This window comes from Eumetopias jubatus, unplaced genomic scaffold (genome assembly GCF_037043125.1).
Source record: "Eumetopias jubatus isolate StellerSeaLion01/CBP00866 unplaced genomic scaffold, mEumJub1_p1.0 scaffold_4, whole genome shotgun sequence".
Classification (NCBI taxonomy): domain Eukaryota; kingdom Metazoa; phylum Chordata; class Mammalia; order Carnivora; family Otariidae; genus Eumetopias; species Eumetopias jubatus.
In genome coordinates, this window is record NW_028274810.1 from 29,554,561 (window position 1) to 29,567,345 (window position 12,785).

General features: G+C 36.3%; 1 protein-coding gene across 5 annotated transcripts in view; it reads left to right on the plus strand.

Moving 5' to 3' along the window:
• The window catches only part of EVI5 (ecotropic viral integration site 5), a 197,265-nt gene extending 184,610 nt beyond the window's left edge, over window positions 1-12,655 (plus strand). For all 5 annotated transcript variants that reach the window (XM_028087639.2, XM_028087638.2, XM_028087637.2 and 2 more), the window contains one exon: window positions 8,447-12,655. In XM_028087639.2, coding sequence (XP_027943440.1) covers window positions 8,447-8,758 — 312 coding nt within the window. In that variant the 3' untranslated portion in view covers window positions 8,759-12,655. The remainder of the gene's footprint in view (window positions 1-8,446) is intronic.
• Window positions 12,656-12,785: the final 130 nt, after the last annotated feature.

Sequence of the window (12,785 nt, forward strand, 5' to 3'; positions counted from 1 at the left end):
AAACTGAGAACACTATTAAAACTATTATGTAAGGATTTCAACAAAATTACCGATTATACTTTGGAGAAAGAAAGCAAAGCCTCTAGAACTTAGAAATACAAATCTTTATGATTACTGAACTTTATGTCCATCTTCTCATATAAAGTATAGTTATTTAAAATTTTATCTTATACATCACTTACAGAAATGTTACATTTAGCATTAACAGCGATAGTTCAGTGTTTTACAAAGATTGATTATATAAACCCAAGTGTACAAATAGGAGCTTTTATAATCTGATATGACTCAGTCTTGGAAACTTAACTGCATCTGTTTTGCAGTTCGCTTGGTATCACATGACTCACTTAAATGGTTTAAACCCTGTCTGGTAGTGATCAAAGTTCATTTGGTTAGGGGTTTTTTTGGTGTGTGGATGACTTTTTTCCACTTTGTTGTGGACTGATTGTCTTTCAGAATATTCAGTGCAGCCCTTCTTATTCTTTTGAATCTCAGAAAGTGGTAGTTGTCTGTACAATTCAGCCTCCAGTCACACATGGGGGAAATTTTTTTTAACTTGAAATAACTTGAAATAAATAATATACACGGAAGCACTTTTAACTGTAAAACCTCATATATATGAGTTTATTATTAATTTTATTACCCTACACATTAAAATTGAGGAAGGATAACCTGTTGTGTCTCTTTAAAATCAACTGCAAAAATCAACCCAAACCTTTTCAAGTTACCAGTGTTCTAAAATTACTAGAAGAAAGCAAACACATAGAGAACATGTGTACTCTGTCCACATGGACACCAGCCCAGGTGATCAAATTTCTCAGCACAGATTTCTCTATTATTTATTAGGAAGTTATATTTAAAGGCTACAAATCTCTAAAGCTATAACATTTCTCTGTTTTACAAAAGAAACTTCTATCTTAACCTCTAGAGGTTTAGCTAATGAAGTAGACTAATGAGAAATTTTTTAAATACTTGTGTATCTTTAATGATTATGAAGTCCTTTGGGCCTTCAGAATCTTCATTCCTGCAGGTTTTTCTCCCTGCTTTCAAATTTTACTGATAATCTTTATGTGAAATAGCTGTAATAAGTTTTAATACTCGTTTTTAGTGTTAGAATTTTTACTATCATGCAGTTAGAAACTCTGCTATTTCCTGTCAAAACCTACGTTCATCAGACTATGAACATGACAGTTTCCTGTTTTCTTATTAGCTATACCGCCTCTTGTGCTGTCTTCTTTATATGTTGTATAATATCTTAACACTTTCTTTTTCTAATTACTAAATACTTTCTTTGGGTCAGTATTGTTGAATACATGCAGAGAAATCTTAAAATCCAATCTCTTTGAAGCTAGTGAGAGGTTAAGATTTTGTTAGCTTTTTAAGCTGTAATGAGTATGTCAGAATATCTTAAGTATTATTTAAACAAATTCTATGTTTTTATCTCTTTACTCTGTCTCTTCATGCCTAACATGATGAAGCAGTCCATATCAGGTAAGAAACAGTCCATTCCTGGGGTCTTGTATATTAGCACTCCCCTCTGTCTTCTTCTTATTCTTATTCAAAAAGGATGAGATGAATAATTAGTACTGGAGGGCTTTCTCAGGAATCCTGTTATCTTTTCAGTGTAGTTCATCCATATTTCCTATGTGCCCACTCTTGTCGAGTCAGAATGCTGAGTTCTAGGATACAAAAATGATTAAGAAACAGTCTACATCTCTAGAGGCTGACAGAAGTGGTAGAGTATAGCACGGCAGCCGTCCAGGCAGTGCTGATTTTAAGTATTCGTTGAAACTTGGAAAAAACTTATCCATAAATAATATACTCAAATATATATGTATGCCAATCAATACAGTATTGTTTATGAAAATATTTATGCCTATTGATGTATTAAATGTGCTATAAAATTATTAAAATGCTAATATTTTAACTACTAATATCAAAATAATACCAGAAAATAAAAAAGAAATACTTTTAAAATGTAAAGGAAGCAGTTTTTATTTTTTTGTTTTTTGTCATTGGATTATTTGGGGTTTTGTTATGGTGAGTGTAACTGCTTATCAAAATGGTCAGCTACAAATGAACTTGGAAATGTTTTTGAGAGATTTTATTGATGACCTTATTTTTTTAATGTGCATGTTTTTTATTAGGGATATTTTCAAATGTTCACAAATGCAAGGCAAGTAAGTTTAATGAACTTTGTGTTATCTATCACTGAACTCCAAATTTTTCTCCTCTTTTTACTTGTTTTTAAATTATTTTTTTAAACTAAGTGGAATCATACAGAATATACTGTTTAATATCAGGCTACTTATGGGCGCCTGGGTGGCACAGTTGGTTAAGCGACTGGCTCTTGGCTTTGGCTGGGTCCTGATCTCAGGGTCTTAAGATTGAGCCCTACATCGGGCTCAGCACAGAGGCTGAGTTTCTCTCTCCCTCTTTCCTCCCCATCCTATAAAATAAATAAATAAATCTTTAAAAAAATAGTTTTTCTATCAAGGGCTGTAAAGCTAGAACTGTACTCCTGAAGTTAGACATGTTATCCTTTAAAAGGTATAGTCTGTCACCTGAATATGAAGCTGATCCTCAGAATAAAGTTTGAATTTGAAGGTTGACATTTGATAGGAGGAGGAGGAGAGAAGGCTCTGACTCTGTTTTATAAACACATGTTCTCTCACTAAACTGAGATGTTGAGATGTCTAAAACTGGATGGTGTTCCTCAGTGATGAATCCTCTGAAACACTTACCCCATGGGAACTAGATTTGAAACTAGATGGTGAAGGTGTCATATCTTAAAATATTTATTAGCCTTCTAGTTCTTTGTATTTTCATTTTTCCCCCCAAGTTAGTTATGTGTCCACATTAGGCACAAAATTCATTGTATTTTTAAAATATGACTGATAATGGCAGGGATAAATTAATAAGAACATCTTAAGTTCAAATTTATTTATCCTTACCAAATTTTCTTAACATGATCCTGATATAGTAAATCCCTAAATATGATCCATTTAGAGCAGTGTCTCTCAGAATGTGATCTATGGATCATCCTATTCAGAACTACCTGGAGGGGTGCCTGGGTGGCTCAGTTGGTTAAGCCTCTCCCTTCAGCTCAGGTCATGATCCCAGGGTCCTGGGATCAAGCCCCTCATTGGACTCCTTGCTCAGTGGGGAGCCAGCTTCTCCCTCTCCCTCTGATTGTAGCTCCCCCTGCTTGTGCTTTTGCTCTGTCAAATGAACGAATAAAATCTTAAAAAAAAAAAAAAAAACTACCTGGAGTACTTGTTTAAAATACAGATTCCTGAGTCCTGCCTGCTGAATCCAGGTGTCTGAGAGGAGGGCCCAAAAATCTAAAAATTTTTAAAATAAAGGCCAGGTGGTTCTTATATGTAACACAATTTATTAATTATTCTAGAGAATTAGGAAGTCAAAGGGTGCTGTTAAACCTCATCAACATTCTCCTAAAAGTAAGGACTCCAGAATTAGATTGTGTATTATATTTTTCTAAGACCTCTTCTAGTACAATAGGCTAACGTTATTTAAAAACTATATTTTGAGAGAGAGAAACCAAGAAATAGACTCTTAAACTATAGAGAACAAACTGATGGTTAACAGAGGGGAGGTGAGCAAGAGGATGGGTGAAATAGGTGATGGGGATTAAGGAGGGCACTTGTGATTGAGCACTGGGTGAGGTATGGAAGTGCTGAATCACCATATTGTATACCTGAAACTAATATAATTACTATATTTTATACTGGGATCAAAAGAAAATCTCAACCATCCCAGCAGTAATCAAAGAAACCAAGTGACAATAATAGTGCATATTATAATGAAGAAAAATATGTAATGGTCGTGCTGGCCAAGGCTGGTTATAATAGGCATGCTCAATTATTCCTGGTGGCAGAATAAAAGCTATTGAAAATAAATGTGATCGTATTTATTAAGAGAAAAAAACATAAAAATCCTTTTTCATTTGCTTCCAAATAGCTAGGTGATGACAACACAGGAATCCACTAAATTATCCCCTGTATTTAAAATGTTTTTTAAGGTAATTACAATTTTCTTAATGTATGTTGGAAATTTTTTCCCAGAATTTTGAAGGCCTTGCTCTACTCTCTTTAGAGTTGAGAAGTCTAATATCATTGTGATTCTTTTTTTTTTTAAAGATTTTATTTATTTATTTGAGATAGAGCCAGAGAGCACACAAGCAGGGCAGGGGGCAGAGGGAGAGGGAGAAGCAGGCCCCCCGCTGACAGGGAGCCAGGACCCTGAGATCATGACCTGAGCCGAAGGCAGAGGCTTAATGGACTGAGCCACTCAGGTGCCCCTATCATTGTGATTCTTAATCTTTTATATACAACATGTTTTTGTTTTTGGCTGGATGCTTTATCTTTTCTTGTTCCCAGTGTCCTGAAATTTCATTGTGAGGTACCATCATATAAGTCTACTTTTATCCATCGTGATGGATACTTGGTAGGCTTTTTCAGTCTCAAAGCTCCTGTCTTTCAGGTCAGAGAAATTTATGTCTAAAACCTCTTTTAGAGTATTCTGGGTTTTTTGTTTTTGTTTTTGTTTTTACACATGGATGCAGTTTCTTCAGAGGAAATCAATGATTTTTAAAGAGTTTTCTTTTCACCAGTAGTCTGTTTCCTCCTAGTTGCCTTTTTTTTCCCCCTAGCATCTCTTAGGCGCTTTTTTCAAATATTTGACTCCCTGCTCAAACTTTAGGCATGGAGAACTTAAAAAGCTGGCAGGAAGTTCTGAATGCCTATATAGGGTTTGTTGATTATGATCTAGCTGAGACCCTTCTTTGGGGAAATCCCAATATTCACCAGAGAAGAGTCCCTTTGCTTCAAATTCCAAAGAATCCTGGCCCCTCTGTTTCCTTGGTGAATCTCAAAAGTACTTCCATTCACATTCAGTGACTTTAAAACCTATGCCTAATTTCACCTAGAAAAATAATACTTTTTAAATCTTTTCATGATATGGGTGTGTTACTGGCATTTCACAAAGTTTAGTTGTTTTGTTGTTGCTTCATAAAGATGTCCCAACAGTCTTTAACCAAAAATTAGAAAAGACAGGGGGCTGCAGAAGGGTATGCTAAAGTATATATATGTACTTTTCAAGAAAGAGAGTCAGTAGCTTTTGTCAGATTCCTAATCCTATGTTTGATTCAAAGAAGATACCAAACAAAGCCAAGATACCAAACAGACAAAACGTTGCCTAAGTAGTGGTCCTTACCCTGGGATATGCATCAAAATTTTTCAGGTCTTTTGAACATATGCATTCCTGGGTCCTACCCTATACCAGGAGAAAGTTTCAGGAAAACGCATTTAAACAGACTGCTCCTTGTTTCACCCACCAGGTAGTGGATTTGGCTGCGAACAGCTTAGCTGTACTACTGAAAGATTGCATCCATTTCTGTATACCAGGCACACACAGGCAGTTGTTCTTTGTTCAGAAGCACTTTTATTGTGAATAAGAATTACCATTTCAGGTAAATCAACTCCTTTCTGACTCAGCCTCATTTGATTTGAACAGAATATCTACCACAGTGATTTCTCAAACTGAGCTATCACAGTCTCCTGAGATGCTTGTAAGATTGTTTCACTCTCGGGGCGCCTGGCTGGCTCAGTCAGTGCAGCCTGTGACTCTTGATCTCAGGGTTGTGAGTTCGAGCCCCACGCTAAGTGTGGAGATTATTTAAACAAATAATAAACTTTTTAAAAAAGTGTTTCACTCTCCGGATTTTGATTCCTTAGATCTGGGTATGGATTCTGCATTTTAATAATCATCTTTGGTTATCCTGATGGAGATGATCAGTGGACCATATTTTGAGATATGCTAATCTAAGTGTGCTACCAATAATAATATCTGTGGAAGTGGGGATGTAGGGTTGAGAAAATTGTTTTTTGTTGTTGTTTAAATATAATTAGCTCCTAAAAGTCTAGTAATAGGATCAGCAGTACAGCTCTTAGATCCAGACACCCAAGACTGCACGTTAGAGGGCCCAGCTCTGGCCTTCCTCTAGCCAAACCTGTCTTCACAGGACATCCTCACCTGAAGTTCAGCCTGTTCTAGAGCACATTATGGGTACTCAGTACCCTGGAGTTCCTTGTGCAAATGTCCCCTTTCGGGGCATATACAGGCCTCCTTCCTCTCAGAACCAGTGAGTACACTCCTAGGTCTAAGAGATGATAAAGGGATAGCTTCAGTTTTACCAGAGAATCCCTTGCCTTCACCTTTTTCTTCTCCAAAATTCCTTTATGCTATTGCTGTTCTTTATTAGCAGTTCTCAAATAAAGAAGCTTTAGTTGCATGCCTTTTGACTTTGAGGAAATGACCGCTCCACCTAGAGTTAGTTTTATATAATATTTGAGGTGACTTATTACATCTGATAAGAGGCTGCAGTTTTTTAGTTGCAATAAAATCTGTTAGAGCTACAGCTTTCCAAACAATTGGGAAGTTGTGGTTCCCCTGCCGTACTCCTTTGGTAACAGCCAGGGAAAAGGAAGACACGTGTTCCAGATTATTTCTTCAAAAGGGTCTGGGAAGAAAAGAAAGGAAGAGATTAACTGACTTAATCTAACACTTGGAGCTCCAAGTCGTGTGTTGCAATGTGGTGATGGGATGTTGCATCAGCACGTGGCCGTTGTAGTAATGCAGTGGGTATGACAGCTCTGAGAGGTCCTTGTGGCGCTCTGTGCCCTTTCCCTAAAACTTCAACTCCCAGGTTAGATCCTTCTGCCCTGCCAAGGGAGTTGGTATTACTTAAAGTACATTGTACCCCACTGTAATTTTATTCTCTTGGCCCAGGGCACAGGGATTTCTTTAGGGTTGAAGGTCTGAGGCAGACATCACTCTCCGGAGTCTCAGTGTCCTTCTTGTTTCCCGTTGTTCACACCCCAGCAGGGAAGTGCTGACGTTTCTTCACTTCTTCCCGGAAGTCTGTCAGGAGAGCTGGCAGGTGTATGGCCAGGCTGTAGTGTCTTTACTCTCAGAACCGTTAGTTTTGAAAGTGTGTGTAATATTTCCTGAATATTTCACATAGACTTATCTTAAGATTTGAAAGATAGTGAGTGACCAGGAATTTGTCCCTGAGAAACAAAGTTGAAGGTTAATAGTGGCATGGGACCTAGTTCAGCCAAATTCTTGCAAGTCAAGGGAGATTTTGGGAATTAGTTTTTTTCACTTATTGTTTTGGTTGTTTTGTTTTTAGCTCTTCTGCTCTATTGTAGGAGAAATTTCATGGTGTGTGGGAGAAATTAAACAAGCGACCTTATCAAAATTAAATTTCCTATTTAAACCTAAGCTCTTGAGGACGACAGGGCTGACGTCTCAATCGTATGGTAGTTATATGGTAGTAGAAGTGGTAATATCCATGGCGGCGGGTTTGGGAGTTTAAGGTAACTTAGGCAAAGAAGTGGGAGATGATAGAAGTCACCTTTAATCCTGAAAAAGCTGGTTTTGGAGAATGTGGTTTAGATTTGTGACAACAATGGGTTTTTCATTGCTGAACTCTAGAATTAGTCAGACTTGCCCACCTAGTAACAGGTAGCATATGATGCCCACATGAAGGTCTGGCCATGTGAAGCTCCTGGAATATCCAGAAGCTGGTTCTGAAAGGTGGAAAGAAAAGAGAACTAGCTGGGCAATACATGCCATTCCTCTCCCCTATTCCCTAATAAGCGAAGTTGCTCGTTCTCCCTGGGGAGGAGTAGGGGAGAGAAGGCAAAACTATATACTACTCATTCCTCCCATGCAGAGAGAAATCTCATTAGTAGGAAGATGCATTCCTGCCCAGAGTGACTGATGGTGGTTTGGTGGTCTTTGGAATATTATAATAGGATGGAGACTCCTAGCAAGTTTTTAGTATTTGTAACTGATTTTCATTATTATGGGGACATGCTCTTGAGGCAGTGTGTGTGATAGTTCACAGTATGGTCTTAAAGTCCACATCTTCTAGAGATGCATGCTGAAATATTTATGTAAAACTGATAGAATGTCTGGGATTTACCTCAAAGTAATCCAGGGGCAGGAGAGGTATAATGTAACAGGATTGTCCATGATGTTAGTTGTTGAAATTAGGTGATGGGTGCATGGAGTTCGTTATATTATCTATAATATAATGAAGGTTCAATTTGAATCTAAATTTTGCTATTAGCTATGTGTCCACAGCAAGTACCTCTACCTGAGTTCCCATTTCCTCATTTCTAATGAGGATGATAAAATCTACCACATAGGACTCTTGTGATAATTCAATTAAAATAACAAGTTACGTGCCTATTACATAACACATAGGAGGCACATAAAAATTGGTAGTTACTATTTTATCTACAAATGGCAAAAAAAAAAAAAAGGCAAGGTATCTTCTTTCTTAAACATGAAACATTTGCTTTCTTGGTGTGTGTGTTTCCCCTAGTTGAGTATATTAACTTGGATTTTGTTTTGACAGCTCAGGTGCCTAAAAGGCCAGAGGGTCTTCTCAGGCCAGCCTCCTTTTGATGGAATCCACATTGTCAACCATTTAATAGGAGATGATGAATCATTCCATTCCTCTGATGAAGATTTTATGGATAATTCCATACAGGAAAGTGGTGTTGGTTTTCCTTTGCACAAAAAATCTGGCCCGATGTCTTTGGACCCCACCGTGGCAGATGGTAGTGAAAGTGAAACAGAAGACGGTGTGTTGGAGACAAGAGACAGCAAGCAAATGGCTCGAAAGGAGCAGCCCCCAAGAAGAGAGTCGTACTCAACCACTGTCTGACCATCACTGTGACCTAGACTGTGGGGTTTTTTAAGGGATCAGTTATCATATGATTAAGGGTTTTTGGAACATACCTGTTTCATATGTACATACGTATATACATATACATATATATATATATATATTTTACAGTCTTATCTGCCTTTTTATCTTTGCCAGATCTTCACCACTGACTTAACCATTGCCATAAAGTAGACAGGAATATGGTTAATGGGAAAAATAAGGTTCTAACAGTATTACTGAATATTAATGTTTCTTGTTTAGAAAATGCAATTTATATGTGGGAAGCCTTTTGAAGTTCAGGACTATGAAAAATTGAATTTTCTTCAGACAAAACTGCTCTAGTGCAATATTTCATGCTCATTCAACAAATTGCATATTTATTGGTTTGTTTTCAGGGCAGCTGTCTACAAACATTTGACCAAGATATACATCTAATTTATCTTGTGTTTTTGTGTTGGGGGAGTGTTTCTGGTTCTTTGTTTTTTGTTTTTTTGTTTTTTATTTTTCAGTTAAAATTACTACTTTAGCAGTGGGCCACTGAAAGCTCCCAAATACAATGCCTTTTTCCCCCATATAATTTTACAAACACAAATGAATGGTCATCTATCTTGAGAGTTTTAAGTTTTGTTTTAATTTCTAATTTTTACGTGCATATGATGCTTCCATGTGTTGCCTACTGGTCAGAGTAGTAGGTTAACTACAAATAAATGGGGTTTTTGTACATATTTATAAATTTACATCACCCACCTTGAAAATCATTTTATATGGAGAATGTACATGTTGCAAAATGACTGCCTTCAGTATTCTAACAGGACTTCTGTAAATACTAGATTAAAAGAAAATTGAAAAGAAAACCAAACTAATATTTTAATAGCTTTAGTATTTTGCTTAGCATTTAACACTAGCAGATTCATAAGTGAACTAATGCTTGTTCAGAAACACTACTGGTGACATATTTTGCTTCATGTGTATATAACAATAAATTTTTCATTATTAAAGAGGTTATAGCACGTATTACTTAGTGCTAATATCTACTTAATATAATTTAAGCAATGGACTGAGGTCCAAGATATACAAAAATCATATCTGCAAATAATCTATGAACATTATCTTCAGATTCTCTAGTTAATCCATAGATAAAGCCATAAGAATTCTTTCCTACCAGTTCTTCCTTTTTATCATCTAGACTTTTTTCCCTGTCTTTGATAAATTGGTGGAAACACCAAATTACACTCAGAGTACGTAAAGATAACAAGAGTGTGTTGACTGGATGCTTTCCACTTCTGTTTTCATCAGCAGCCTATGGGGGCGGGGGGAAGCCTTCAAGGATAAGAGGAAAGTAGAATTCAGTATATATGGAGGTACAATTTTGCACAACATGTTGCATGCAGAAAAAAAACTTTACATGACAGAATGGAGTAGAAGAGAGAAAATCGTTTTGTGTCTAAAGCCAGAAGTTAAACTTTATGGTACATGATAGACTAGGCTTTTCTAGCAAGCCCTTTGTAGCTATTTGCTTGAGAAACAAGATTGAAAATAGGCCTGTTGTGTCCATATCACCAGGTTAAATTCTAGTGGTTAAGTAATTTACCTGTGGTTACAAGTTAGTAAGTAGCAGAGCCAAAGTTCTAATCAAGATCTCTCTGACACCAAGCTGAAAAGGTTCAGCTAATGAATTTCTCCATTCTCTGCTCTTCTGACAATTAATGTGATTTAAATGTGTTTCCTGAATATATATAGATCTGTATCTGTGTATAGATGTATCAACACTCAAACTCTGCACAGCTCTACTAGAATCGTCTGGTGCTTTTAGGATTCTCTTTTAGGGTTCATTACTGTCAGCCTAGAAGCTGTTGATGCCCAAGTAAAATGAGATGAGTCATGACCACATGATTGCTTTCACCCCAATAGTTTTATGTAATCTATTGATCTAGACCAAGGGTCAGCAACTACAGGCCATAAGGCTCTTCCAGCCAGCTTCTTGTTTTTACATGACCCAAAAGCTAAGAGTGGTTTTTAATTTTTAAATAGTTGGGGGAAAAATCAAAGAATAATATTTTGTGTCACATGAAAATCCTCTGAAATTCAGTATTGATAAAACTATGTTATCGGAGCTTACCCATGCTTATCCATTTACGTATTGTCTGCGGCTGCTTTCGTGTACATGGCAGAGTTGAGTAGAGACAACAGAGACCGTAGTGCACAAACAGCCCAGAGTATCTACTGTCTGGCACTTTAGAGAAAAAGTTTGCAGACCCTCTAAAATGTAGGCTTGCGTCTTAAGTTTGTCTCAGTAGAAGATCAGACGATTTGCTTTTGCTGTTGAACTAATGGTTTGGAAGACTAAATTTCCTAGTGGATCTTAAACTCACCACTATTCAAGTGGAAAATATTCCAGCTGTTTGATGCCAAAGACAAATTTGGAAGGACATCTCTACCTTTGGAAATGGAGACAGAAAGGGAAGAATTCCAGAATCCCGGCACCGCTCTTTCAATCAGGCATGTTGACCTTTAAGGTATGCTTCAATGAGCCGATGTTATAATTTGACTTTAAAATAAGAACATCTTTCTAGAATCATGTTTGAATTCTAAATCTGAAGGATATTCTTAGAGAATTTCCTAACTACTGTTTTCTGGTTAGGAATCGAGTGTTAAAAGAATCATGGTAAGTAAACCTTAATCCACTGATATTCTTGTATTTTGGACAATGGAAAAACTAGAAACAACAATCATCTCATTCAAGAACTTTGATTCAAATGCTCCTTAGAAGGGTTTAGAATCTTCCTGGTTTTTAGAATGCAACCAGGATGCTATGCCCTTCATATTAAGACTTTCAAGGTATTGGAACATGTTCTCTTGATAGACTTTATTTAATCCCTGACACAATCACTTTGTGTCATTTAAATGTTACTCAGTTTAACACTTAGAGCTGGAGAATATTCAGGGAGGAATAAGTGAATAAAATAAACTCACACACACACACAAAAGTACTCTCTTAGGATAGTTACCTTCCTGGTGTTATTGCCATCTAGGTTGAAACGCTAAAAGTAGAAGCTACAGGTGATCTGAATAAAATGGAAATCGCACTGAGGTGATGAAACAGAACTTTTAGATCAAGCCAATATTTCAACAGCCTTTTAAGAATCAATGGTAAATTTTTTTCTTCCTGAAAAAAGCAGTCAAAGATATATGTTACACAATTTCTACCCTTTCTATTGATAGATATTAGGTACTCAATGTTTGATGACTAATTGAGACGTTAAGTCTCAACTGGCAAGCTAGTTTGGAAGAAAAAAAAAACAAAACAGCTCTGAGCATGATGCAGCTTGTTACTCTCCAGATAGTGCCTTTGAAAACAAGGTCTAGACCTTTTTAAGTATTTTATTTCTAACATCATAAGAAATGAATTGGTTCCATATTCTTATTTATCTTTTACATAATACACTATCATTTTCAGATTTAAAGTAAAATAAATATATGAATTGTGTTTCGGTAAAGCCCTTTCATGGCCAGCTTAATGATTGTGTAGTACCGGACGTCGACAGCTAATGTTTTATGAAATCAAGGATTTACTTTATTAAAACAGTGTGCTTTAGCCTGAAAGTTACTGCTGCTCCATCATTAACAAAACAGTAAGTTTTTTAAAATGAATTGATTTTAATTTAATGCATTCTCCTGAAATGAAAATTCCTGGTTAAAAGTGGAGTGAATGCTATTTATAATCCAACTTTTTACATCACATCCATTGATCTACCTATCCTCTCTTTACACTCCAAAGAGAAGATGATGGAATAATACATTAGATATACTATAGAGATGCAAAATTATAATGTTTTTCATTTTACTGTTGGAATTTCTTATTGTAACATTGTATGATAACCTGAAATGTTTACTTGTGCCTTTCCTTTAAAAAATTATTAAAGTTTTTCATTTTATAAGAATTTCTGTTTCCTTAAACTATTCAACTTAAAAGGGGAGAGGCATCAATACACTATTAACAATGCTTGGCTTGGGGCACCTGGGT